At 41.0% G+C, this 27,754-nt stretch overlaps 3 protein-coding genes across 4 annotated transcripts; 1 reads left to right on the top strand and 2 right to left on the bottom strand.

The window, feature by feature from the left end:
- Positions 1 to 864: 864 nt before the first annotated feature.
- LOC308336809 (cellular tumor antigen p53-like) lies at positions 865 to 8,287 on the bottom strand. 2 transcript variants are annotated; one of them, XM_080794379.1, is made up of 11 exons: positions 8,078 to 8,287; positions 6,193 to 6,344; positions 5,873 to 5,927; positions 5,183 to 5,377; positions 3,871 to 4,045; positions 3,081 to 3,193; positions 2,352 to 2,461; positions 2,076 to 2,200; positions 1,909 to 1,991; positions 1,671 to 1,744; positions 865 to 1,072 (listed from the first exon to the last, which is right to left on the bottom strand). In XM_080794379.1, the coding sequence occupies exons 2-11, from the start codon at positions 6,336 to 6,338 to the stop codon at positions 982 to 984; spliced, it is 1,167 nt and encodes a 388-aa protein (XP_080650505.1). In that variant the 5' UTR covers positions 6,339 to 6,344; positions 8,078 to 8,287; the 3' UTR covers positions 865 to 981. The 2 variants fall into 2 exon arrangements, with proteins under 2 accessions (XP_080650505.1, XP_080650504.1); XM_080794378.1 differs by having other exon boundaries at positions 6,193 to 6,404; positions 8,078 to 8,285.
- A 2,185-nt stretch (positions 8,288 to 10,472) lies between these two features.
- cct4 (chaperonin containing TCP1, subunit 4 (delta)) lies at positions 10,473 to 17,444 on the bottom strand. Its single transcript, XM_080759291.1, has 13 exons — positions 17,163 to 17,444; positions 16,170 to 16,222; positions 15,997 to 16,086; positions 15,685 to 15,793; positions 15,070 to 15,334; positions 13,784 to 13,916; positions 13,371 to 13,510; positions 13,051 to 13,147; positions 12,664 to 12,774; positions 12,218 to 12,348; positions 11,876 to 12,110; positions 11,183 to 11,296; positions 10,473 to 10,644 (listed from the first exon to the last, which is right to left on the bottom strand). Exons 1-13 carry the CDS (start codon positions 17,275 to 17,277, stop codon positions 10,627 to 10,629), a joined length of 1,611 nt encoding a protein of 536 aa, XP_080615417.1. The 5' UTR covers positions 17,278 to 17,444; the 3' UTR covers positions 10,473 to 10,626.
- A 15-nt stretch (positions 17,445 to 17,459) lies between these two features.
- On the top strand, positions 17,460 to 27,228 carry pus10 (pseudouridine synthase 10). Its single transcript, XM_080759289.1, has 18 exons — positions 17,460 to 17,584; positions 18,081 to 18,214; positions 18,666 to 18,968; positions 19,090 to 19,176; positions 19,923 to 19,957; positions 20,076 to 20,190; positions 20,873 to 20,949; positions 21,430 to 21,475; positions 21,716 to 21,780; positions 22,169 to 22,254; positions 22,839 to 22,964; positions 23,079 to 23,135; positions 23,411 to 23,487; positions 23,593 to 23,648; positions 23,838 to 23,955; positions 24,890 to 25,032; positions 25,431 to 25,530; positions 26,692 to 27,228. The coding sequence occupies exons 2-18, from the start codon at positions 18,089 to 18,091 to the stop codon at positions 26,728 to 26,730; spliced, it is 1,656 nt and encodes a 551-aa protein (XP_080615415.1). The 5' UTR covers positions 17,460 to 17,584; positions 18,081 to 18,088; the 3' UTR covers positions 26,731 to 27,228.
- The last annotated feature ends 526 nt before the right edge of the window (positions 27,229 to 27,754 follow it).

The raw sequence follows: 27,754 nt of genomic DNA on the forward strand, positions 1-27,754 counted from the left end.
AAGGTATAGGATTATGTGGTTTGTCCCCCATCCATTTCCTTTGTTCCACAAATGACACCGTGATCGTTATGAAAAAGTAAGATATCAAACAATGATTGCGCTGTGACCATCTCAGCATGATTGAGCATTGGTGAATGCAATGTAGAATACAAAGATAGGGTAGCAGTAATCAGGGAACCCAATACCCAAGTTAAAAATGAGCCCCCCCCCCCCCACACACACACACGCACACACACCAACATAAAATCCCCCAAAATTGATGTTATTTTTTCTTTGTACATTAACTGAAGCCAGCTTGAATGGTGACCGTATTCTAATTTAGCACCGGTCCAGTGTGTTAGTTATGGCTGTGGCTCATACCTATATTTGATTGATTGAATACTTTATTGGCAGAAATGTAATCAGTACAGGGTCAAACAGACATTTAACTGTAAAAGGCCAGGTTAACCCATACATAATTTATCGTCCATCACTTTAGTGAGTAGGCTTGATATACTAGAGAATATAGTAGGCTATGGATAGAGATCAAAGTAGCCATTCTTGTGCATTCTCTAGACTAGTTGAATTTGTACTTTGTAATAATGGTGATTTAGCTTGGGACTCCCTCAAACACCATCAATGACTCCTGGTGGTCCCCAGACCCCACGTTGAGAACCACTGCACAAGCATAATCTTACAAAGTGTATACCCCAAAAAAGCACACATACATTTTGCACAGTTGTCTACTCTGGACAACCATGAATGATCAAGCTCTGTGATTGTTTCGTAGAAAAACACTTTATTTTTCATTGAACTGACGTGACCTTTACCTGACCAATGAGCTCAACCTGGCATTCAATGCCAAAACAGACTACCAAAAAACTACATGTAAAAAAGAAAAGAAAATAAGTGATGCATGATGCCTAATTTATGGTTCAACATATAATTGTGTCACTCATCAACTAGTGACACTGACATGCATAAATTAGGTTTAAAGCTAATTTAATCAGTGTCACTTATTTCACTTCTAAGGCGCTTCCCTCTGGATGGCATCGGTGCCTCTTGTTTCACAGGCGCTTTCTTCTTGGACATACTGAAGAAGGAAAACAAATTAAAATGTTTTATAAAACATGACACAAGGAAAATCAACCTTGTGATAGAATAATTTCCAAAGAAATTGCAAATTGCAATAACTACAGAGTAATTTTTTGTCCGTGTCTTAAATTTAATTTTGCCACAACGATCAGATGGAATTACACCAGGGGATCCTGGCAGAAGGCAGCTAAACAGCTAAAAAATTGATTTTAGCGGTTGCGTTTTATATCATTAAGGACCTAAAGATGTGTCCACACGTCCTGGTCCTGTTACGGATGTAGCTAATTATGAAGATGTGTGGACAAGTCCTGGGCATAATAAGTGTTAAAATGACCAGCTCAACATGATCTACCCACCCCAAATAAATGTACCTGAGGGGGCTTTGCAATAGCGGCACTGGCGTTGCATATAAGAAATACGTGGAACAGGAAATAGTGGGGGGGAAAGTCTTCATCCCATTCTGTATGGAAGTGGTAGGTTATAATTTAGAAGCCATAAAGGGAGCTGACAGGCGCTGTCCATCAATCAAGTGACCTTAATTCAAGTGACATATGCTAAAGAGGCGTTTTGGCAATGTTTTGGAATGGTCAGCTTACCTTTTCTCTCTGTCTGCTGCATCCAATGCTTCATTGAGTTCTTTCAACATTTCGTAACGCCTGCGTCCACGTACCTGAGGGAGAGATCACAGGGAGATTAAAAAAATCGCCATGGCAATTATGTTTCCTTTTGTCATATCGACATATTCGGTACCCTAGCGGTGATTACGGAGAGGGTTGATGTCAATGTATGCAATCACCCACCCCTATTATGTAGTTACAGTATATAGTCACTCACTTGTAAGACAAACACCTCCTCTTCATCAGCACTGGAGGCAGGTGTCATCTTCTTTGACGATGTGTGGGCAACAGCCACACTCTCTGAGTGAGAGAGTGAATCAGGTTAGGGAGGAGACGTTTATACACAGGCAGAAAGTCGAAGCATTGCCATGACTTAATACTTACTTCTTTTCTTGGTTGCTTTAACACCTTTCTCTGCCTTGTTGGCGTTTTCCTCCTCTGTCTTGCGGTCTCTGCCTGGACAGGCACAAACGCGCACCTCAAAACACATGCGCCCCAAAACCTGACAACTAGGATGGAATAAAGAGAGCCCATGAACAACCACAAGATCCAACAAGAATTCAATCAGATGAGCCAGGGGAGATGTAAAAGGTGAAACAAAGAGCAAAATGGCCTCCGTGCGAATACGGTCCTCAAACAGCAGAAGAATTAAAGACTTACTCAGCTGTCTCAAGGGTGAGGATGGTCAGGATGGGTCGGCGGTTCATCCCCCCCATGCAAGAACTGAGGCACATGAAGTTCAAGAGGACAGTGGTGACCTCGGAGCCAAGCTGAAACCACGACATAGGTGTCAGTGAAAAGTAAAGTCTGCAGCTAGATCTGAGTCTGCATGAACCACCCGTGGAAAACCATGAGAGAATCAAACAGCGTTTAGTACAGATGACCTTTCCCTATCGATTTCTAAATAAATACTTCCAGAAGTAAAACTCATATGCTTGTCATCATCACTTCTTCCTCTTTCATCCTTGACCAAGCACACAACATTTTAGGGTATACACTATCGTGTTTGCAAATGCAGACCAAATTGTATTATGTTATAATAATAGTTATCATAAGCTGTTGAATGCATCTTATGTATCTTTTGTAAAATATTTTGTAGCATATTGAAAGTGGATAATATACATTACATAATAAACATTGACCCCTGTATATTCTATAATTAAATCTGTACCATAATGTAGACCACAGTGATAAATTCTATAAATATCGGGACATTCATATTACATGAAGAGGCCTTTTTCCCAAGACGACTTTCAACTAACAGACCCAGTACTACTACATAAATGAGGGAACAAAAAACAAAAAAAACATTAACATTGAATATTGTTAGTTGTCCAGAAGGAGGCCCCCATGGGCTCTCCCAAGGGGGTAGGAGCATGGAGATCCTACCTGTGGGGACTCGTAGGGGACAGTCACACTGTGCCTCTTGGTGCAGGGGTCCTCCAAGTAGCTGGCCCTCTGACTGCCCTCAACCCGGACCAAGTGGCTCCGATGCGCCACATCTAGGCAAGTAAAGAGAGGGAGGGAGACGCTGGAAGTGAAGCTTAATTAAATGTATACATCCAAAAAACGACAGTGCCGACAAGAATTGATTGTTGAGCTAACAACTCATGATACTACAGAGAGTATATAATATTAGGCTTGAGACGGCCGTTGACATACTGTTGAATGAGATTCTGGTTAACAAGTAACCAAAGCGCAAGTTGGTTTTGTTTGCCAAACAGAAACCAAGCCAAGAGATTATCAAACTGGGAAATTGATAATCAATCTCATTTCCATGTCAAGGCTAATGGCAATTATGACATTCAGTTTGCGCCCTGATGAAGACCGTATGGTCGAAACATGTCGGTTCAATAAAGTTGTCCTCCTTTGTAATTATTAAGTGTGCCCGGATCTGTTTTTTGAGTGGTGCAACCACTCCAAGGAACAGCAATGTCCCTATGTCCTAACCTATATCCCTATGTCCCGATGTTTAGAGTACCAATAGGGGGTTGCACCACTCGCTTCAGACTGGTCTTAGTTTTTCTATAGATATGGCATTCACTTACTTCATATTATATGGCAACATGGTGTGGCCTGAAATACTAAGCTACAGTCAAACAGCCTGTGCTGAAATGTGACCTTAAATGTACGCATTTTGAAGACACTTAATGGTCACTCTCCCACGTTATTTTCTCACCGTCTTCGCTCTGATGGTGTGGACAGCGGCGGACCACATCTGCAACGTGCTCTGTCTTCTTATAGACGGCAGTGGCTCTGAGAATGGCACCTTGAGGTGGTTCCTGCATCACCAGCACCTCTATTGGGCATGTCTTCTCCATCCGGCAGAACAGCTTATTCAACTGGGCAGAGTACTAAAACACAAAACAAAAATGATTTCTGCTCATCGTTGTTGTCTGAAGTTCTGAACTATTTTCTAAGAACCAATATAAAATATACAGACTTAATTAGGACCACAATGGAAACAATCCCCAGGACCTTTTTGTGTTATTCTTTTAGCCTTAATCAATGCCTGTACCTCGTGCAGTTTACATTTCTGACTTATAATAAATTATTCAGTTTATCAAATAGTTAATTTTAATAACGCAATTTAAAAATTATGTAGAGAATGAAACACAATTTCGTTAAATTCATTAAAGTCAAAAACATCGCGCCATACCTTCCTAGCGTCCATTTTTTAACCCTGTCTGTGCTGGGGAAGAAGGTAAGGGAACATGCCCCGTCATGTCAGAGCAGGGCTTTGCAACCAGGCTGTGAAGCCAGAGTGGTGAAAACGAGTGGCAAGGGGGCGGGAGCACAGCCTTCTAACTTGTAACTCAGCTGACCAATTGCAGCACACATTGATCACTGAGTCACCATGGAAATCTCCCTGCTATTGGCTGTTCAAACAAAGCGAGACACCGAACCTTAGCTTATCGTCACAATGAGTAAGATTCCACATGAATGCCACGACGGGGCATGAACATTTTTACTATAATTCGTCGCCAAGGTATGTTGATTTTACTTTTGTCAAATAAACGCATTATGCCACAATGTCATACTGATTTAAAGGCACAAACCCCTATGGTCATCTAGTGGAATTCCTTTGATATGAATATTCAAATATTTTTAACGGTAAATTCAATAAATGGGAGGCAACTTAAACATTTCTGTAAACAGAGTGGTATAAAGGAAAGCAACTCGTCCAGAGAGGAGAGTATTGGATGTACAATATGGTATTGGTGGTACATAGTTACTGAATGGCAGAGTGAGTGGTGCTTCAACACTGGGATCCCCAGCTAAATCTTTGTCTCCCTAAAGGGTTTACTAGCAGTGGACCAAGAATGGCTCAGGTGGTAAGTCATTATCATCTGTTTTTAAGATAATTCGCAGGACATTTCTATTTTATCGACAGTAGAGTGGAGAGAGACACGGGAAAGAAAGAACAAAGAGTTGTAATGTGGTGTGTGGTGTTCAACAATGCCTCCGCGTGACTGAGTGAGGGTACTCACAGTGGAGGTAACTGACTTGGCAGTGCCTGACTGCTGGAAGCGGAGTTGGAATCCGTATTCCCCGGGGTAGTCGGTTGTTGTCGGCACGGTGGAGGCCGGGGGAGTCAGGTTGTCCACGTTGGACAACTCTTGGAGAGGTAATTCATTGAGCAAACTTCCGTAGAAGCCGTCTGTCATAGTGGGGTCCGTTATGAGCTGTGAGGGAAGGCAAAGTGACTCAGAAGGAAGCGTCATATTAATCTGTCCGTTCTCAACAATTCTGTTTGGCTTTGTAAACAAAAATGGCATGGCCGATATGACAAATAACCTAAATGATCAGTCATTTCGGTTATTCGTCATATCGGCACCATGCCATTTTGCCACAGTGACCGAAAATAAATAATGGACTATGCCAAAATAGGCCACATTTAAGCATTTTGTTAAATAAAAACTGCAAAAGAAACATGTCAGATCTGCCATTTCCACCATTTTGGAATATATGAACATTTTTCAAAATGAAAACAATTATGCAAAATAATAATATGTCCAATTATGAATATAAAAAATAACTGACAGGCCTAGACTGAATTTACAGCCCTTACATCTACATAAAGAAGGTTCAGATATCAAATATAGATATAAAGGGTGAGCACTTTGTGATCAATTATGATATGATCATATATGATAGCGTCAACATAAGTTATAGTTTACCTGCTCATCCACAGCAGACTCATGTCCCATGCTTGGTTCGTCAGTGGGAAGCAAGCTAAACACAGTGTAAAAAGACACATTATATTTCAATATACAAAGTAATTCTTTCTAGCTTGATATTATTCCATCAATCACCATCTGCCTTAGGCATATAACTGTAAACCAAACTGTAAACCAAGCTATACAAATGTATTAATGTGATAAATACAATTAGGAATAATTTGTAATATTCTCTGAAAAGGTAGTGATGTTTTCATAGGCACAAGTTAATCTCTCCTATCTGTCAATACTTTTTTTAATCGCTTTTTTAAATCACTTACTAAATTTCACACATGGCATTAAAATGATCCGTTCTCATGCTAAACTCTTGATCGGGTCTCATGCTGATCTCTCGAATCTCCTGGCTCAAGTTGAACTCTTGACTGAGAGAGAAAGGGTCAAATCCAGGTCCTTCCATTCCCTCCATCGCTCACTGGATCGAGGAGACGACAGAAAGAGCAGCCCGGTGAGATGCAGGGTTGAAGTGGGGTTTCTATCGGAACAGAAGCAGAAGAACGACCGGTTAGCATACTCTGTATTTGACTGACATAATACGACATAATTTCTCCATTCATTGTCAATGGCATTTAATGTTTGTGGACAGACATCTACACTACAGCTGAATACAGGAGCCCCTCAAAAATGGGTGCAGTCTGCAGACATACAGTGGTGGAAGAAGTACTCACATTTTCTACTTGAGTAAAAGTATGAATACCACCATGTAGAATTACTCTGTTACAAGTAAAATGTATTATATAATTGAGTAAGTACAAAAGTATTGGTATCAAAATATACTAAAGTAAAAACACTCATTATGCAGAATGATAATTCTGCATAAATACACAAATATACTGACTGCAAGGCTAGTTCTGTTTCATATTTTCCAACAGTCCAACTATTCCATATCCATATGTGTACAATTTTGAACAATGGTACAAGGTTTCTTCGACTATGCATGCACCTCTTGGTACCACAGCACCTCAAAGGCCTTTAAACAAGACTCCAGACTTCCCAAAACAAACTGGTCAGGCTTGGCCTCACCCCGAACCCACCTCACCCCTGCCCACTTTGACAGGCTGGAATGGCTTAGGGTCGATGACAGAGTACAGCATCTTGCAATGGGTCTGGTCCACAAGATTCGATACACCACCAAGATACCCATGTACCTGTCTAAATACTTACTTAATGTCCACACCCACAACACCAGAGGGAGTGCAACAAACCATGTGCAACCCAGATTCGGCACAAACAAGGGACTAAATTATCTTGCTCCTATGCCACCAAAATGTGGAACGACCTTTAGTTCCAACAGTCATTAAGACATGCGAATCCCTAGCCCCAGTATGTTCCCACAGCACTACGCTCATTCTGTATCTCCAGATGAGCTACAGAATCTCGTAGCTACAGAATGACCTTAGGGAGAGGGCACATATGGGTCTAGCGAATCCCTTGACTCCTTCAAAACCGCTCTCAAAGGGCACCTACGGACGGCTGCGATTCGAAACTGGCCCCTGTAAAATCGGAATCCCCCCAACCTTTTTTCCCCCTCACTGTATACGTTTCTTTTCCCGTTTTACCTCCTTTATGATTAGTTCCTGTTCTGTTCTTTGCCGGTATATATATATTAGTGTCTATTTGTACGTCTCTAAATGTTTTGATGAATTGTGGTGGACCCTCTTGTAAACAAGTGTAATGCTTTATTGGGTCGTCCACTCACAGTTAAGTCTTTGTGTTGAGTTGTGCTTGAAATGTACTGTAATTCTGCAAACTGTTAATAGAATTCAATGAATCAATCAATCAAAAAATTAAGCCACGGACGGATGTTACATGTCGAATCGAGCTGAAATATTCTGTAGGATGAAGTGCTTCCCGTGGCCGTGACTCTGTATCCGAACTTCACTGATTGAGGAACTCATTGAGGAAAACAGTCAGGCACAAATGGGTATGCAAATAAAGTCGTATTTCCATGATAATTATCACTGTTGACGTTAATAAAAACGCACGCTCATAACGCAAAATCTGGCACGCAACGACGCTAACTAATTAGCTACGTTAGCTCTCTCTACCGTCCTTTAGCCCATGCTTAACCAGGAACAAACTTTTTTTTATCGGACGAAAAGTTCGTGTTTTACGTTATAGTTTGAAAAAGAAGGAAATAAAACAAACCTAGTGTGCCTCGTGTCCTGGTAAACGTATTGATGGCAGTGAATCGCATTCGCATTGATTGGATGGATTTGACGGCTTGATGGAGAGAAAAGCCCAAATAACACAATATTTTGTATTTGTGTTTAGCAGCAGCGATCGAGCACGTTGTTGTTTCGTTTGTGTGGGGGGGATTTCCTTTCCGTGCGAAAAACTCTTCAATGGGGGAGGGGGCATGACGTCACCAGCGATGCCTCCTGCCAGAGCCATAAAGAGTTGAAGGGGCAGAAAACAGCCTGGTCACGTGGTTCATGATCGCACTCGCGCGAGCCTAGAACGTCTACTCTATGGCCTAGAAGAGTCGCCCCATGAAGTGAACGGAGTTTGCGTAACTCTGTCTATAATATGGCTCTGCCTCCTTGCCTGCTTCTCTGCTGAGCGCAGATTTTGAGCGATGATGCAAACCATAGACATATGATGCAAACTGCTAACCCGACTCCGCCAGTTGGTGGCAGACAGTAGTGAGTGAGAAGGGAATGTGTGAACTCAATACTGTCGCAACACTGAGGATAAGTGGCACTAGATGGGCAGTGCAGTGGGCACCAAGGAAGAGTGGGCAGTGCACCTCAGTGTTAAATTGGTTATTTGGTCAATATATTTGGGGGGAAAAAATAATTGAATTAAAGTATACATGATTAGAACATGACTACGGTATATACTTTGTCCACCACTGCATGTGATCAAAGTAAAAAACAAAACATTGGCAGCCACATTAGACTGTTTCAAACCTTTTATAACAAAGATTGACATTCCTTATGAGCGTAGGACTTGAATGATTAATGGTACAAAACCGTGTAATGAATAGTATATTTGAATGAATATATAAAAAGATGGCACCAATGCACAAGGTTCTTTCCCTGCCTTATATTTCACAGGGAATATAATTTATCAGAAGAAAACAAAATCCAGTGCCAGTAGGCCTACTCATGTTGCACCATGGTGACATATGGCACCCACAACTTTTGATGTAAAAATAGATTAACTGCTACATTACCGTAAAAGAGGTCTACATCTGTTCAACTCTAAAATCCTCAGTGCACACATGGACCCTTCATTTTAATTTTCCCTTTTCAGGCTATTTAATTTGAACACAATAAAAGGACAGTGTTGCTTTGGGTGTGGAATGGGTTAACAGGCCCCCTTACGAAAGACGTCTATTTTATGATAAATTCAAATTACTTTTTATATTGAATATGTTGTGAATGCTTAAGACAATACATTTATAGGAGTACTAACCTGAAACAATAAACAAACATTTGATGTTAGTTATACAATAACTGATTATTTATCCCATGCTATAGCATTCACAGTGACATACCAAAATATATGAGGTCTAATTTTATTACATTGAGTTTATATTATATTAGGGGATGACAAAAATAAACCCGATCTACTATATGAATCACCGCAAATAGCAACGTTTGTGACATATCTGCAAAATAAATGCTTACCAATAGCTTTCTTCACAAATGAGTTCATACTCTACTCTATTAATATACTCTAGTCTACCATCACTTCTCAATTTGTTCAAACCCAACTACCTTGGGAAACTTTGTGACAACTGCTGAAAATTTGGGTCACAAATACATCATCACATTTGGAATAGTGGCTATGGCCTTTATGGAGTTTTTGTGCAACACAAATGCTTGCAATGCATTCAGAACCTTGACAACCTCCTAGTTCGACCCGCCATATGCTCCTTAAAGCAGAATGAAAAAATACTTTGCATGTGTAGCATTACGCGGAAGTGGGGATTGAACCTGGGGCTGCCATTCGCCAGGCCAACCTACCGTGGCAATAGGGGTCCGATTGGCAGGGCTGTTCTGGGCTGGGTCCATGCATATACTGTAGGTCATTGTTATCCCAACTTTCAGCAGTAGTCAAAGTTTCCCCAACAAGATCAAGGCAGGAAAGAAGAATGTTTTTTTCAGTCTGGGTGGGGTCTATGGTCTGGAGCCAGGCTACATTAAAGTTTTTTGTTTAAAGGTTAAATAACTATATTCTGATAGAACTCATTGCTATGATGTTTGTCCAGTAACAGGGGTCTCCCTGTCTCTCCAGCTCTTTAAAAACAGAAGATACATTTTCAGATAGGTGACAGAATTTCAAGCCATCAGGAGTACCAGTTTATTAGCTGCATTCCAGTTCTACGCTGCAGCAAACATTTTACTGGATGGCATCTTGGTACTCTTGCAGTGTGTGATAGCCACAAAGATATGACAGCATATTTTAAAAAAGAAAACTCCTGTAGTGTGAAATACATAACGATCTGACGACTCCCCGACAACTATAAAAGTCTTACAGTGTGTAGGAGCTATTATTCAGGTGCAGCTCATAAGAAAATCACGCAGGAAGGAGCTGGAGTGTCAAAAAGAAAACAGGATTATTTATTAAAGTATGCAACGTAACAACTACAGAGGACATCCGAACAGACAGATCTAAGCAAACACGGTCCAATGATCCTTTGTGGTGCCAACAGCCATAACGACAGAACTGGATGAAAACAGAACTTCTTAATTCCGAGTGTTCACCTGCAAGGACAGAAAGCAGCTTTTCAGTACAAAATTACACTACAGTTCTGTAAGATGTAAGAATGTATCACCTTTAGTGATAGATAACATGTTTGGAACTTGTACATGGAAATGCAATATGATAAAGGACATGGTCTCACCAGGTGAGCAGATATCTTTGCCTACTGATCTAAATTCAATAAATGGACTGAAACTTTGTGGCAACAATTTGAAGAGTAACAATATCACAAAACCAATGCATCCTGTAATTTAGATTACCACAGATGAATTAGTAGATGGAGATCTGATTGCCTGGCTACTTAGGTCCCTATTCTTTGACTTTTTTACTCAGCTAGTTGAACAATTTAAAAATAGTTTTCAAAATAGTAAAAAGAACGCAAAGACGTTTAGGCATAAGGCACTGACGAAGATAAAAAAAAGAAACGTGCTTTCCTGAAGTTTCCACAACGTTCCATTGTCTGTTACTTTAGTGCGCATTATAGTTTACAATGAATATACGGTATTTTTAGATCAGTTTTAGGTGGTAGGGGTCTCTTACCACATCATCAATCTTGAGGATGCTGCGAACCGTCTCAGTGGACAGAGTCAGACAACTGAGGGACACAAGCAGAGGCTGAACTACCAGCTCCTCCAGGATGTTGGAGATACCGCCCTGTGAGACAACACAAAGGAGTTCATTACACATATCCTTCAAGAGATATGGATTTTCATTGCATGAAAAACAAAAAAGGTACACGGGATGACTAATAATGTGGGGGCATGTGGACAACTTCCAAACTTTTGTCTTTGTATCAATGTTTTGCCAGTTTATGCATAATATATGGTTAAAAGGGTAGGCATTATAAAGTTCAGACTACAGCACTACATCTTTTCGGTCCAAATGACTTTTGTGCCTTTTTTGACAAACTCTGTACAACAACTAAATAAAACTCAATTCATTCATGGATGACGGAAAGATGGATGGATAGTAGTGATGCACCGAATATTCAGGTGTTCGGCCAACTGTTTCCTATATTCGGTTTCGGCCAAGAATTTCCCTTTCGGTGCATCCCTAATTGATAGATATTCAGACAACAGAATTAAAATGTTTAATGAAGGCTAAGGCTTTTCACCTTTCACTACACAGTAACTTTTGTACCTTTCTTCTCTTCGCATATGTCTATAACCCTTGAACTGTTCAACTTGGCATGAACGAAAAAGTAACCTCATATTTGATGAACAGCCAACCCACCTTGCGGACATTGATGCCAGCATTGATCTCCCCCTGGGCGTGCCTGTTGCGGAGCTCTGTCACAGTGGAAATGGGATTCAGCCCAGCGTTCTCTGCCAGCGTGGAGGGGATCACCTCCAGTGCGTCAGCGTAGGCACGCACACAGTATGCCTCCATGCCTGCCAGGGTGCGGGAGTACTCTGCCAGCCGCAGCGCCAGCTCGATCTCTGGGGCCCCACCACCGGCGATAAGAGCCCTATGGGACAGACGGGGAGCAGATTAAAGGAAGGGTTGAATCAAACATCGGAGATGTCTTCTGGCAGTTCGTAGCTAACCCAGAAAGGAGATGTTTGGGAAACATACCTCTTCTTGACCAGGCAGCGAATGACACACAGTGCATCGTGGATGGAGCGCTCAGCCTCCTCAATCACCAGCTTGTTGGAGCCGCGCACCACAATGCTCACAGTCTTACCAGGATTGGCAACGCCTGTGATCTGCACAGACAACCCATCAGGAAGTCAACCAACATTGTACTGGATATGGGTATAAATTTGTACTTACTGTAAACTGTTATTACTATTGAATATAAAAAGACATTGGCCAATGAACAAGTTGACTGCCAGTCTGCCACAGGGTGGCGATAGAGGGTAGTTAGCAGTGCTAGCCAGAAAAGGGCAGAGTATCATGTTTTCACATCCAGGTTCCTCGCTCGCAATTTTGCATTACAACTAACCATCTCAAGTGTTATTCCATACTATGCATAGGATTAGCATGAGCACTTTGAGAATAAAGCTACAGCCGCTGCATACCTTGACCAGCTTGCCAGAGCCGTCCAGAGAGACCTCTTCTACCAACTCAGCTGTGCCCAACATCTCTGGTGTGAAATGGTCAATATGGGCAATGGGCTTGGTACCAATTGTCTAAAAACAGGGGACAGGAGAGAGAGTCAGTCACTTCATTCATACACTATGAGAAAAGTCTTCAATTCAAAGGATTTGTTTTAATGCAGAAAATGTAATTAAATCCAACATTATAACTTAAGCAGTTCAGGAACATTAGTACTGTCAGATTCAGTCACTACAGTGTGTATATTTAACCAGCACAGCGGAATAAAACATGGCTACAGTTAGGAGGCGGCTGTGAAATAAAACCACATTGTCACAAGACTGATTAGGATTAGGAAATTAGGATTTTACCTTGCAGATGAATTCAATTTCTTCCCTCTCAATTTCCTTGATGACCATGATCTTCATTTTGTTGAGGAAATGCAGAGCCAGATCACTCATAGCATCTCTGTAGGATAAGGTTTGGTATCAATATAAAGTATTTGAAAACTTCTTTACCATTGTTAACCAGGTCAAAATTACACATGTCTTTTATCTCCGCTCCTGACCAATACATTTAGTTCGTGTGGATCATTCAGTGTTGACTTGACTGTATGACACTTTCAACATTCACTAAATTCTTATCATGAATCATATATGGCCATCAAAAATAGAAATTCAAATAGGGTTACCTGAGGATAGATTTCTGGATGAGCAGGACATTGCAGCCTGCCTTCTTAATCTGTTTGATCAGGTTGAGGATGTAGGCACGCTCTTCTCTCAGCACACGGTCCATCTGGGCATAGTCTGACACTACAATCTGGTTGTCCATCTGGACACCAGTGGGAAAACACAGAGTTCAAGGGATGAAAAAGGCCACAATGTTGTTTTATCTGATAAAGAGACACTAGAACTGCTGACAAATACTATCAGTCAAACTGTATTACTTCACATTAGTGCATTAAGCAACTATATCTACAAGAAGTTGAGGACTACAAGAGACCAGGTTTAGCACCACTGCGTTCATAGAGGTAACAAATGCATAAGTAGTCCATCATCACAAATAATACAGCCTAAAATTGAAGCGTATTAGTTGGTAACTCACATCCGTTTTGGGAGGGGACAGGCAGAACTGGATCAGGCCGATCTTTGCCTTCTCCACACGGGAAACACCAGTGTTGACCACCTTCTGTGTCAGCACCAAACCATCAATCAGCTCACAGTCGTCAATGGTCCCACTGCACACAAAAGTACTGGGTTAGCAGGTAGCACCAAAAAACTAATAAGCCATGTGGATGACCGAGTGTCCACTAAAAATAATTATAATGCTCTACCTACCTCGGGACCTGCTTTTTTTTTTTTTTTTTAAACCTGTACCATATCTCTAACCTGTAGGTATGCATCATGTACATACCTGCTACTTTTATAAATTTACAATTATCTTTGATGATTTGTTTCCACCTCCCTTCCTCTCTCCTCCCCCAACGTTCCTGAAAGCTGAATTTCTCCCACATCTTTATACTGTGATGTGACAATAAAGTTGATACTGATCTACTGTATCTCTAGGACTGACTGTCCACTCAGTTATTGGCAAGTGATCAGATCAGCCAGGTGAATTCAGTCATCAACAACCTATCTGTGCTAGTTGCTGTGGTAATGAGTCTAATGACATAGGCATGCGTAATGCTGCTCACAGACACATTGCAATACGTGAACTTCTAGATCAGCCATTTTCAGTGAGCAACACCATGGTACGATGAAGGATATATCTGACTTGTCTGAGTGTCCAGAGACTGAGGTGCATTACAAACCTTACCATCCAAGAATGTGGTTCAGAATGCCAAGTCATGTGAAGTATATATTTTTGGGATATTCTACTGTTAGACTGATGATGGTTCTTGGTTCTTCTATGATCCTTGATTACCATTTCATGCATAACCTTGTTTTCCTTGCTTACTTTTTGTTCAGACTTTGATCAAATAGTCCAGCAGCCGACATGCTTCTTTTGTTTAAAGTGAGAAATTTGGTATATACTATATAGTCTTTTTTATTGGCCTAAAATAGTCTATATACTGTTACTGTACTTTTATTTATGAATCCACTTGCTGACCGGCTGTCGGTATTGGGCAATTTTTTATAGGGGTTTCTTCTGACCCTGCCATTAACATCCTGTATGAGGCCAAACTGTCAAACTTTCCTTATGCTTTAAGTAGCATGTGACATGTAAAAATAGGGTTTTTTCATGATTCTGAATTCATTCCAAGTTAGTTTTGTACAAAAAACAGCCACTTGCCCAAATGTTCCCAAAATGTGCTAAAATCTTGCTCAAATTCATTAGTTTCCATGATTACATTTTTTCTTTTACAAATGGATAACGATTTGATGGTTTACCCGAGCTTCTTGACAATGCGGATGTCATGAAGGTCCACGCCAGTCGCCGTGGCGGGATCGATAACCCTCATCACGGCATCCACACTCATGGGCGCCAGCAGGCTGGAATACTGGGACACCACCTTGGAGCACAGAGAGGTGGTGGCGCTGTTGAGCAGTGTCTCACGGTCACTGAGCAGCACTGGTGTGCTCATGTCGGTCAGAATCTCCACAGCCCTGTCCACAGCTTTCTGGAAGGACTCTGAGATAGTAGTTGGATGGATACCTGGCCGAGGGATGAACAGAACACTCATTTACAAGCTGCGATGGCCACAAAATCAGTCTGACTGGTTGCTGCCAAAAAAGTATGTTGAGGGGCAATACATTTATTCAACACAATCTCGAGTGATTCTTATTAGAAATACTGCTATAGTGCCGAAATTATTTTGGCTCGACACAAAATTTCAGTGGCACCAAAGTGCCGAATTTAGGATGGTTCCTGCCCTCCTCTCCCCCCCCCCCCCCCCCCCTCCCCCTCCCCCCCCGAACCTCGAATGATGTCATATGGTAGTCTTTACAGAACCGAATCGAGTTTTTTCAGGTCTAGGAGTATGAATCGGCCCATACAGTACATACCCTTCTGGAGTAGTTTGGAACAGGCATCAAGCAGAGCTCCAGCGATCACCACCACAGAGGTTGTGCCATCACCAGCCTCAATGTCCTGGGCTTTGGACAACTCAACGAGCTAAAAACACACACCCTGACACATTAGCATCCTCACAGTATTGGTGAGTAATCTTACCGGGGCGTGGTCACAAGTTCACAACCACATTTTTGGTCCAAATTGTTCAGTATTTATTTTAAACCTGCTTAGAGTAACAGATCAGACAGGGATATTCAGGGATGACCATCACATGACAGTCACTTAATGTTTCAAAAAACATATACCATTTTAGCTGCAGGGTGGAGCACTTGCATCTGTTTCAGGATAGTGGCACCATCGTTGGTAATGGTCACATCACCCTTCCCATCCTGGATCTGAAACATTTACATCCAGTTTATAGACACATGCATGAATTTAATCTGTTAAAAGAACCAAAACAAAGACCATTTCCATTTACCATCTTATCCATGCCCTTGGGTCCGAGGCTGGTTCTGATGGCATCTGCGACAGCTGTCAAAAACAAATCATTCAGTCAGTATTTCTATTTTCTGCAGAGCACACCACGTCCATACAGTACAAATTCATAGACGCCGTCTGATGAAATTAAAAATCACAGCAACCAAGACATCAGAAGCGTGCTTTACTTTATAAATAAAAGGCCTTTTATAGCATTTTAAGTGCTCATCGGTTTGACAGAGTTGTTAATCATTACTTTTGTAATAAAGAATGGCAGTGTATTGAGTGTAAAGCCTAACGTACACATTATACCTTGTCTTTAGCTCTGACCCATAGCTCTAATACGCATTAAAGGCTAGAGCTATGGACCAGAGCTACCTTGTCTTCTGATGGTGTCGCTTGCAGAAAGGAACAGATCTATTAACTCGGCAAGTGTGGCAAAATTCTGGGTGAACTTTTGGCTTAGTGTTAGGCAAGGCTAAGGTTGGGGTGTGTGTATCTGCTAAGGTGATTTAAAACTCAAGAAAGCCTATAGCATGTTTCCATTGGGATTGTTCATATTCAATTAATCAGAGAATAGGCAATGCATTAGGATTTAGGTTGGGGCGGGAGGCATGCTATGGTCCGACGTAGCCCAAACATTTAGACTCTCGTAGAGGTTTTTTTTCCCGATTCTGATTCGTCAGAATCGAAAAAAACCTCCACGAGAGTCTAAATGTTTGGGCTAGGTCCGACGGAGCATTGGTTCAATTCAGTTCTAGCAGTACATGAACTTCCTACTCTTATGTTGAGTCATGTGCATTGTTGCAGACAGTGCATGAAGCTGAAGCAGCCCAGCCTGGGCCAGGCTACCGTATAGCATCCTTGTGATGGATGATACAGGGAAAAGAACCGTCGTAGAAACTGGTCGTGAACACACACGCGCAAGTAAGGGACACGCACAGACACACACGTTTAGAAATAAAGCCCGAGAATGCCTCATTAGAATCTTTACCTTTTCCAGCAGATATATTACTGAATCTAATCTGCGCCGGCTTGTCGCGGTCCACATACGCCCCTCCTTTGTTTTTGCCCAGATTGCCTCCGCTCAGGATTCTTGTCGTCGCCATCACTTCAGGTATCCTTACTTAATTTTCGTGGTAAATTGTAAAGAAAATACTTCGGATGAGGACTAGATGAGCGCTGGTGTCGGTGGGTTCCTTTTGGGCTAAGGATGGGTCCAGATTTATTGACGTGCTCCTGCTTCAACTAGAACCTTCCAGAGCCACCGGCTGCGACTCTTGTTAGGAAAGAAAGGACCCAGCTGCAAGACGCTCGGAGATGACGTGAAATAGTAGTCTAGAGCTTTGCCCACGGGGGTTACATGTGCGGATCGAAGAAAACTAGTCTTTTTATAACAATAATACCAATTTAAAGGTAAGCTGATCTGGGCTATTTTGATTCGTTTATTTTCGGCTGAGCCTGAGTCAGTATACTGTAGCAGAAGTATTTGGGGGGTTGAATTTGCTAATCTTTCCAAAGATTTTTGTGTGTGAGTTATGCTTGTTTTCACTATTAATTAATTAATGCTCAAAGTTAGCTACGTTACGTTACACAACCGGTCAAATAAACCATGTTTTAAGTTAGTTTTTAGTATGTATTCTTGGTTGGATGTATTTTGTTGATGTAGACTTTGTAGAGTAACTTGTCAGCTACAAAGTGGATTATGTTTGCACTTTGCAGTGATGATGAGCCAGATAAGATAAACCAACACCACATTCATTCCATAATATGTTGCTGGAAACCCTACATTTCCAACTAAGGGTTACAAAGGGTCACAATCATAATTGTGTGCAGCGTCAGTGTGAAGGAAAAACAGTATGGGACCATGCGTACAGTAGGAAACATTTTTCTGTGTCCTGAACCATTCCAGATTGTACCATGCTGCCCCTGAAGGAGAAGGACAAACCTATAATCAAGAAGCTGCTGTCAGCTGGATGCTGTGCACACTGTGTTCTCAGATTCTGCAGTGTGCGCACGGCAGGTGCCTACCAGAAGCCCTATGAGGTAGATCACTAACATTAAGGTTAACTGAACTTTGAGATTAACCTAGGGTGACCATACATATTCAGCCCCTATATTTGTCGGGACTCCGGACAGGCGGACACACACAGCTTGAAAACAGGACAATCCCGGCCAAACCAGGACGTCTGGTCACCCTGCCTAGGTTAACCACTTGAACCATATTATCCCTAACATTCACAGAAAATAGGCAAGCCAAAATCTGCAAGCCGAAGTTAAGGGGGTGAGGATATTACAATAATGGTAGCATGAGCTGGTTGGGTAAATTACCGTAAGCTGTTTTAGTCTTATCGGGTGTGGAGCCTCTTTGTGTGTAATAACCTGTTGAAGGAAATCAATATCCACGGGTGGGTTCAGTCTGCACATTATGCAAAGTGTTGTCTAGTTACTGAATACACTCCTTGTGCATAACATGCATTTTCTTTAATTCCTTCAGGATACAGTAAAAGAACTTCAAGTTTTCATAAGTGATGCAGCGAACAACTTACAAGACACATCCGTACCAGAACCCACAGGTGGAAACGACACTGAAGGTTCATCGGTACCAGAAGAACCCACCGAAGACCCACCGAGTAAAAAGATGAAGCTGTCATTGACTGACATCAAACCAGAGGGAGGCTCTGATGATGCAGTTTCCATGGCAACAGACCAAGTCAGCCTAAAAGCCAAGGAGTCACATATGTGTGCAGTATGCTTAGGCATTCTACCAGAGTTCAGTGATAAAACCAATGCCATGAAGGTGTGTGTTCAGACTCTTTAGGATTTGTATCATATTTATCATTTGTCACTGGCATCATCCTGGCGCTTTTGGGTGACATCAGTGCAATCTGAGGTTAACGATTCTTTTTCTCTTGATGCAGATTGTGGAGGCTGTGAAGACCGGAAACTATGAGTGTGACAGCATGATGCTGTCCGTCTCTCTCCCTGCTCAGCTACGTATCAGAGAGGTGTGTGTTTCTGTGTGAGAGAAAGAAAAGCCCTTTAGAAAACACACGCGGAATGCATTGTTAATCATGCAATTAAGCATTTGGATATGTAAAATGATGCTATTATGAATTCTGTCTGTGAAAATCTACCCTGTTAAAGGGAATGTCATTCAGGTAAAAATTATATACAGTATACAGTGTTATTCTTGTTGGCAAGGGCAGCACCAAAACTATGTACATGAATATTCTGAACAACCCACTTCTAAAGCCGGAAAACAAATACTGTAATCCCGATTGTACTCCATTGTGTTGTGACATTGCTGATCTATTGAAATTGAACCAAAAACGTTGACTTAGTGGAGACCTCAGACTTGTCTTCTACTTTCATCTAAATAAAACTTCCTATTGTTGTCAGTCACAGGCATGTGATGCAAGACTTGGAGACCATACATTTCAAAGCTGTTACACTTCAATTAGTGTGCCTAATTTAAGGCTTAATTTATACTCTGTCTGAAAGTAGCAGATCTACATGCTCAATTTCTTTGCATTGGCTATTACATTGTGCATAACATAATGCAAACTAATAATAATGCATGCATTGTATATATATTGTACAAAGGAGTGTATTAGGATCCTTACCACTGTTTGTGGATATATTCAAGTTTGTTGCAATCTCCACAGAAAGGAACACAGTCATTTATTTGTAGTCCTCTGACACTGTTGTAACAATGTAATTATGCAGCATTTTATCCCTTTTTATCCATCAGCATTCCTGTTGGCTGTATGTGAAGAAGGAAGTGAGGTAATCATCAGCATCTTTTCTTTACTGTACTGTACTGTAATGCACTGCACATTTAACATGTGTTTTTCAAAATTACAGCATTTATCTAATGTTTTTTCTGGTTGATGTCTGTGCATAGAGCCAAGTTGATGACTCTAGACCAGGATGATATCATCCTGGTGAAGGAGGCGTTCAAGTGGATTGTGCAGAGCCACATCAACAAGGAACTTGGAGGCGTTACCATGGTCGCAAAGGTACATGACCCTGTGACCTGGAAGTTTACAATCTTACAAAGAGTGCCTGAATTGATGGCTAAGACGGAAATAGCAAGACATTCCATCTCTTGTTTACTTCCCGTATCTTTGTGAAGTGGGCGGACGCTTATTTAGGAGACCAGAAGCAGGTTGGGGTCTATTCATTCCAATAGAAGAGTGAACGTGAACACAGCTTCTGAACCATTAATTGGTCACTGAACTAAATATTAGACCCGATCATCACAAGCCACACAATATGATTTTCATACTAAAATGGCCTTTTGTAGCAAGACAAATCAGGAGAAAATTACTTTATCGAACTTTCTCTGTCCTAGCAACACACTCTTGTGCGATCTAGTACCAGTAAACATAGGACAACGGTGCCCACTTAGGAGACCATTTGTAGGATTTATGTACCATGTCGTCTCTAATTGTTCCAATTGGGATGGTGTATCTTCCTACGTTAACAATCTTTGTTTGAGGAGCAGCTTTTTCAAGGAGACTAGGAAGTCATGGGCAGAGAATATATTAGTCACTCTGTCATTGTACCGATATGTTATCTTATCTACTTAAAATGCTTGATAATAGGGTTCTCACTGCATATATTTTGGTCACCCAGCCATTATATTTCACTCCATTACAGTACAGTAGTGTCCATATTCTCTTGTCTCCTGTGAAACAGATGATGACCTTTCAGAGTGCACTAGAGGTCAACCTCAGTTTCACCCACCCCGAGACAGACTCAGACTGCCACTTTCTGTAAGTTCACTTTGTACAGAGAGAGAGAGAAAAGCATATTAGTAACATTCTAAGGATTACCCACAGAAGGTAGTAGTTTTTTTAGTTTGAATATTTTGTGTGCGGGCGTGCCGTTCAATAACGGGGCCCAGTCTCGGGGCCCAGTCTCTTTGGCACCGAACCTGAAAATGTATTTTCCGTGAGACTTTACAAACACTTAACTTTACAAATACTCTATAGCTATAACAATGACAACTATCATAATATAGAGCTGTTAAATGCTTATTTTAATACAAGAGAATTACTTCACAGGGCAAAAGTAAAAAATGCCAGCCAATAGATTTAACCCAATGCATGTCTCTTGAAGTACTATAGAAGATAATTGTATAATTTAAATACCGTAGAACATTTGTCAGGTGTGTGTTTGAAATCATAATGTGAATGTGTGTGAAGGTTAATGAAATGAGAGTTGGTTCAACTATCCGTCTCTCTCTCACGTAGTTCCACAACATGTCCAGACGCCTTCAAACCAACTAAGAACAAAGAGGTAAGAAAAATATAGATCTCAAGATAATGTATTTTATATTGTACCAGCTAAAATTGTTTAGTTTGGACAGAATATCTAACGATCGTGTGTGTGTGTGTGTGTGTGTGTGTGTGTGTGTGTGTGTGTGTGTGTGTGTGTGTGTGTGGTGTGGTGTCCTGGCCACAGCATCACAATAAGTTAATTTCTTTTGGAATAAACTGCTTTCCGCTTCCATTGTTTTTTCCCCCTATCTTCTTGTAGTCAATGTACACGAGAACGGCAGTAGTCAAAGCCCTGGACAATATACGTGCTGACAAGTTCACTGCGTAAGTGTGACAAGCTGAGATACAATGTTATAGGTCCAGACTTAGGGCTGAAACTATCCATTACATTCTTTGTAATGATTCTACTGATTGCATTTGAGTAATTGAAAAATTCAAATTATTTTTCTTAAAATTATCGATTTAGTCTGATGAACCACTTAAGCCGTAGTTTGGGCTTTGTTGTACATTGGTGTTGCATGAAAATAGCTGAACTACAAGTTCACAGTGCTTTGCATCATGACACAGTTTCAGCTAAACTGATAATCCTTTTTATAATTGATTAAATCAATTATTGGTTGGATTAACTGTTGTGCCCCTAAACTTTTTTTTTTTTTTTACTGGCCGTCACTTATTAATTGATTATCTTTTGTAATAATTTCCTTTTGTTTAGACACTACCCATGTCCTCCTATACAGCCGACAACCAAGTGTACAACACAGGAGATCCAGTGTGTTCATGCATCTGTCTTTGTGGCTGGTACGATATTATGATATATTGTCGTCATATTTGAGTATATGCTCTGTGTATTATAAACCGTGACATAGAGCTCAAGTAGATTGCACTATTTATGAAATGGGTATATGGGATTAAGTCATAATGTATTTGTGTACGTTTGGGTCCATGGGTCAAGCTGAAAACATTTGGGAACTCCTGCACTAGCCAGCTGTCAACAAACATCCAGAGGACTAGTCTAGTCCCGATCTAGTGCCGATATTTTCATGATTGGCTGGCCTCTAAGGCCCTATACGCCCCGTTCAGGCCAAAAAAAGCCTTTGCGCCGCGGAGACAAGCAACCACCTGTAAATTACATTTCATTTCTTGTTTATCATCAGCTACAATTATTGTACATTGCAATATGTGCATAATTTTAATTATGTTCTCTCACTTCTCATTTTAATATTCATGGTCGTAAATCTGTTATTGGTACAGTTAATTTAAGTAGACATACTGTATTAAGCCTAGTATGGCTCTTGTATTGGTCTGGCCCTGGACAGACGTGCCTAGAAGATGCACTCCATCATGTCTTTCCTATTCTCATCTCTGTGTATGGTGGCATTTAGGGAGGTACAACAAGTTCAGTCGCACCCTGCCTCAGACTCCATGGGTGATTGATGGAGAGAGAAAAATGGAGTCTTCAGTGGAGGAGCTGATCGCTGCGCCTATTATTAGCACTTTCAGAGCAGATGGTGGGTTCAAATTAATTTGCCTAGCTAAATAATGACTGAGACAGTACACAGAGTGTTTGTAATGTAAAATGTGTTGGCAATCAAACAAGCTGTCAACTGTTGATTTGTGGACAGGCTTCAACTTCTCCTCATCGGGAAGAGAAGATGTTGATGTTCGAACTCTTGGAAATGGTGAGAGCCCCCCAAAAGTGCCTGTGTTTGTTGTCCCTTCAAATTCACAAATTACTTTAAGTTAAACTCCTTACACTGGTAACGTACTTCACAGTTACACCTCTTAACTAATTTTACTATGCCAATTTGACAATTGACCTCACTGTGTGTGTGTGTGTGTGTGTGTGTGTGTGTGTGTGTGTGTGTGTGTGTGTGTGTGTGTGTGTGTGTGTGTGTGTGTGTGTGTGTGTGTGTGTGTGTGTGTGTGTGTGTGTGTGTGTGTGTTGGGTCAACAGGTCGTCCATTTGCAATGGAGCTGATGAATCCTCATCGAATCAGGTTGACCAAACAGGAAGTTAAACAGATACAAGAGGTACTTTCTCTCACTAGGGGTGTGTGTGTGTGTGTGTGTGTGTGTGTGTGTGTGTGCGCGCGCGCGCGCATTCACTCACATGTGCTGTACTTGTTCCCCTCATAGACCATCAACAAATCTTCAGAGAAAATCAGAGTGAGAGATCTACAGATTGTATCGAGGTATATAATTTTCTCTGACGCACACACCACACATGCACGTTGGTTCCAGACTGGACATCTGTGTTGCAGATCCTTCCCCTTCTCTCTCTTTATGTCCCATCTCTCTACAATGTCTTGTCTCTCTTTGCTTCTACAATGACTTGTCTGAAGAAAATGAAAAGCAAAACACTGTCACCTGTGTGTATTAAGAGACTCCATGGCTCATATGAAGGAGGGTGAAGAAGAGAAAACTAAATCGTACACAGCTCTCGTCTGGAGCCAGAAACCCCTACAGAAAGAAGACATCACATTTATCGACGATATTAAAGTGAGTGTGTTTCCTGACACACAACATTCAGGAATCTCTATATGCATACTCACATATATCTTCTTATCTGGCTCACAACCGACAGTGTAACCTGCAGTACTGCTGAAACCAGCAGTTAATGGAATAGAACTCACTGTATGAGTCGAGTGCATAATAATACACCCATCGACATGTGGTAGAGCAGTCTCTGGGGTGTGAGGAGGATATTGCATAAAGAAATTGGCAAAACACTTGGATGTTAACATTGACCGCCAGCAAAACCTCCAGCTACCACCACCATATACAGCTCTCAGTTTTACTTGGAAAACTCTTCTGTTTCCCTTCACCAAAAATCAGGAAGTGAAATCAGCTTTGTTCAATCCACCTTAATCTGAGGCAGCCTCTAAAGATCGGTGTGCGGGCTGCCATCTTGCTACAGGCAAAATGAAAATACAGTGACCTGAGCATTGCTTAGCGACAGGGGAGCGCTGCTTTGCGGTAAATATTAGCGAGACGATTATGAATTAATAAAAAGCCCCAAAACACGTAAAACACGTTTGTGATGGTCAATGTCTATTACTACAGTAGTTCTAGTGATCTAATCAGCCGGATCATAACATACCATGAAAATGCACAAATCCAGAAAAGGTTGAGCACCACCTTTACCGTGGGCGCAAAATGTGTGAACTCTTTCAACTTATGTTAATTCCTTGTTGTATACAAATAAGAGCATGGTTGAATATAGTGATTTACATTGAATTTATAGTCTAGATCGTGCTGCTTGCAAAAACAAACCGGTTTAAAACCTAATGTGTCAAGGAGACGTGCAGTTTGTTATTGCGACTCCAGGTCGCATTTACTATGAAAATGTGCAATTCCCGTTAGTTGGTCCGTCACCTGTGTGTGTGTGTGTGTGTGTGTGTGTGTGTGTGTGTGTGTGTGTGTGTTGTGTCAGGAATTGACAATAAACCAGAAGACTCCTCTGAGGGTGCTGCATCGCCGGGCGTTGGCAGTCCGGAAACGTATGATCCACAATATGAGCACCCGCTTTGTGGACCCACATCACTTTTACCTGGGGCTCAAAACCCAGGCTGGGACGTATCCTTTAATCACACACACACACACACACACACTTTTAATGGATGCTTTAAAACATTTAGGTTATAAGCTTTTCTGTACCACTCTGATTTACTGTATATGCATACAGTTAAATAGTTTCACTGTTCTCCATCTTCTATTGATTTCTTACTGAACATCTTCACGACAGAGATGATGATGGTGCATTTTACACACACACACACACACACACACACACACACACACACACACACACACACACACACACACACACACATTTAAGGAGGAGAAAAGTGGTTAGTTACAAATAGCTGTAGGTCTACTCTGGAGAACAAGGCCTAATTCATATTTCTAACAATTGCACCCTGTTTAACATTGCCAAAACTGTGCACAGACTGCTCCGTAACCATGATTCCCAGTTACATCAAGGAGTTTGTCCATGGGGACTTTGGGCGTACAAAGCCTAACCTTTGTCAGCTACTGAAGACAGACGCAGACATCCTGGAGCTGGATGTTGAGGTGCGACCATCTGACCTCTGCTAGCCATGGTTCACATGACGCTCATACTTCACGAGAGTCATGGATTAACTTCCGCCTGTTTTACGCAATCGCCACATTTACATTGTAAACATGTACATAAACATTCATATTTCAAATATAAAGTACTCACCACGTGGGCCACGGGACAGATTTACTGGGACAGCGATTATTATGTGGCACACTTTATATTTGAAATCTGAATGTTTATGTAAACGTTTTCAGTGCAAATGTAGCGATTGCGTAAAACTGGCTTCAGTTGCGTCATGACTGTCATGATTATGAGTCATGTTTCAGGGCTAGACCTCGGCATGAATTAAATGTTTTAAGAACATTCATAAATTAATGAAAGCTCAGCCATGTTGGCTCTGCTCTACTGAGATCTGACGGGCCAGAATCATGTTCCATGATGATTCCATAGCTAACATTGAGCATAATTTAACATGTATGCTTAATGATTTCGAACTCAAGTCTTGTCCGCTATACTTTTATTCAAATATAACTGGTGTGTCCTTTCAGTGGTATCATCAATAGAGCATGTAAGTGTGATAGCCTCTAGAGGGTGCCTTTGGCTGCATCTGCAGGAAAACTTCACTTGTAAAAAACGTGTATAAAAAAAGAAGATAAAAACACTTGTAGTGGATTGCTGTGCAAGTGTGTATAACTGCATGGCCCATTTATTTGCAGTGACATGCATCCAAACCTTCCCTTATCACATTGAGTACCTTGCAGACACTTTATTCTCCACTTTGTAGATTCTGACTACTTATCTGGATTGGTAAACTTCATTACTTTATCATTAATGTATTCCCTGGCGAGCTGCCCAGTTTGTCTCAGTGCAGACAGCATGGTTCGGGTAATCGAGCAGAGATTTCATTAATTCATTGGATCCCTTTCTACTCAAATGGTTGGTACATTGACAATTGACATTATCTATCCCAGTGTTTTAAAACGTTATGTGCCCACGGCACACCATTGGGTTTTTGAGCTTGTAGATCAGCTATTTGTGTTCATTACTGAACATGTGTGCCTATAATGACCTGCCCAAAATAGTGACACCTGGTTGAACGTGGTTAAGGTTGGTTATACTATTTAATATCTAAATGCAATGTTGAATTTATGTTGTTGTGTTTGCCCCCTCAGTCTGTTGATGTGGACTGGCCACCCGCTATACCAGAGTGACCCTGCCTATCTCACTACACCAGTGACCACTTCTGGAGTCTTCAAGAGTCCAAAACAAAATGCTTTCTGTTAAAAGATTCACTTTCATGTCTTTACTTGAAAATTTCCTTCAAATTTTAAGTTAATTGGAAGTATTGAGTTTGATAAAACTAAACAAAAAGGACCATCTTTGGTGATTGGCTTATAATGAAACAAAGATTGTACTTGAAAAAGCCATCCCTAGAAGACATTATGGAATTGTGTTTGTATGAAGTGAATGTTGTATAAACTGCTTAAAGAACATTCAATGCTGTTGAAGAAAGGAGAAAAAAAGGAAATGAAAGTTTTTGTTTTGTATCCTATCTTAAGTTTTCATTGTGATTTACCCTTTCATTCCTTTAGAACATTTTATGAATCTCTTCAAGTTCTGTCTTTCAAATAAAGACACTGTTCCATACCTCAGATTCATTGTGTTATGTGGCAAATTAGTTTAACTGGAGGTTTGGCCCAAAATGGGATCTACCATATGGAAAAGAATAGCATTGTTGTAAAATGGTATCTTGTTAGTTGTTACAAAGGACCAACACGTGAATTTACGTCACTGTATCCTAAATATTTGTTGAATGGTAAATTATCAAGTGATGAAAGATTTCACACCAAAACCCTGAAATGTATTCTTTTAATTTAATTCAAAATAAATACTACCACGGCAATGCAAGTCCACTATTGGGTTCTTGCCCTAATGTTTTGGTAAGAAAACAAACAAGCAAACGATCAAAAAAAGAAAAGTTTGGATAAAAAAAAAAGTCTTCAGTTAATGCATCCAACATCATCATCATCCTTCAGCAACTTTCAAGTGGTGCCTTTTGACTCGACAACAGAATGGGTTACACTGTCTAGAATGACACAAACATAAATAAAACGGGTACTATGGTACAAAAGGGTGGGGGGGGGGGGATCAGAACAACCTGATGAAACCAGCACTGCAAAAAACTTCACCATGGTCCCACGTTTTTTTTTTTCTTCAATTTTTTTCCTTTTTTAA

Source organism: Protomyctophum bolini (genome assembly GCF_963924005.1).
Source record: "Protomyctophum bolini genome assembly, chromosome: 3".
NCBI classification, from domain to species: Eukaryota; Metazoa; Chordata; class Actinopteri; order Myctophiformes; family Myctophidae; genus Protomyctophum; species Protomyctophum bolini.

What these genes read in the sequence shown, in the direction of transcription:
- LOC308336809 (XM_080794379.1), bottom strand. Translation starts at nt 6,338, where the DNA reads ATGGAGGGAATGGAAGGACCTGGATTTGACCCTTTCTCTCTCAGTCAA. An exon ending in AGTCTGCTGTGGATGAGCAG is followed by an intron (nt 5,378 to 5,872) that starts GTAAACTATAAC and finishes CTTCCCTCACAG; the next exon opens with CTCATAACGGACCCCACTAT. An exon ending in ACACCATCAGAGCGAAGACG is followed by an intron (nt 3,194 to 3,870) that starts GTGAGAAAATAA and finishes TTACTTGCCTAG; the next exon opens with ATGTGGCGCATCGGAGCCAC.
- cct4 (XM_080759291.1), bottom strand. Translation starts at nt 17,277, where the DNA reads ATGGCGACGACAAGAATCCTGAGCGGAGGCAATCTGGGCAAAAACAAA. An exon ending in GCTCTGGCAAGCTGGTCAAG is followed by an intron (nt 12,349 to 12,663) that starts GTATGCAGCGGC and finishes TTGTCTGTGCAG; the next exon opens with ATCACAGGCGTTGCCAATCC. An exon ending in CTGGCATCAATGTCCGCAAG is followed by an intron (nt 11,297 to 11,875) that starts GTGGGTTGGCTG and finishes GTTGTCTCACAG; the next exon opens with GGCGGTATCTCCAACATCCT.
- pus10 (XM_080759289.1), top strand. Translation starts at nt 18,089, where the DNA reads ATGCTGCCCCTGAAGGAGAAGGACAAACCTATAATCAAGAAGCTGCTG. An exon ending in CGTGCTGACAAGTTCACTGC is followed by an intron (nt 21,781 to 22,168) that starts GTAAGTGTGACA and finishes CCTTTTGTTTAG; the next exon opens with ACACTACCCATGTCCTCCTA. An exon ending in CATTTATCGACGATATTAAA is followed by an intron (nt 23,956 to 24,889) that starts GTGAGTGTGTTT and finishes GTGTTGTGTCAG; the next exon opens with GAATTGACAATAAACCAGAA.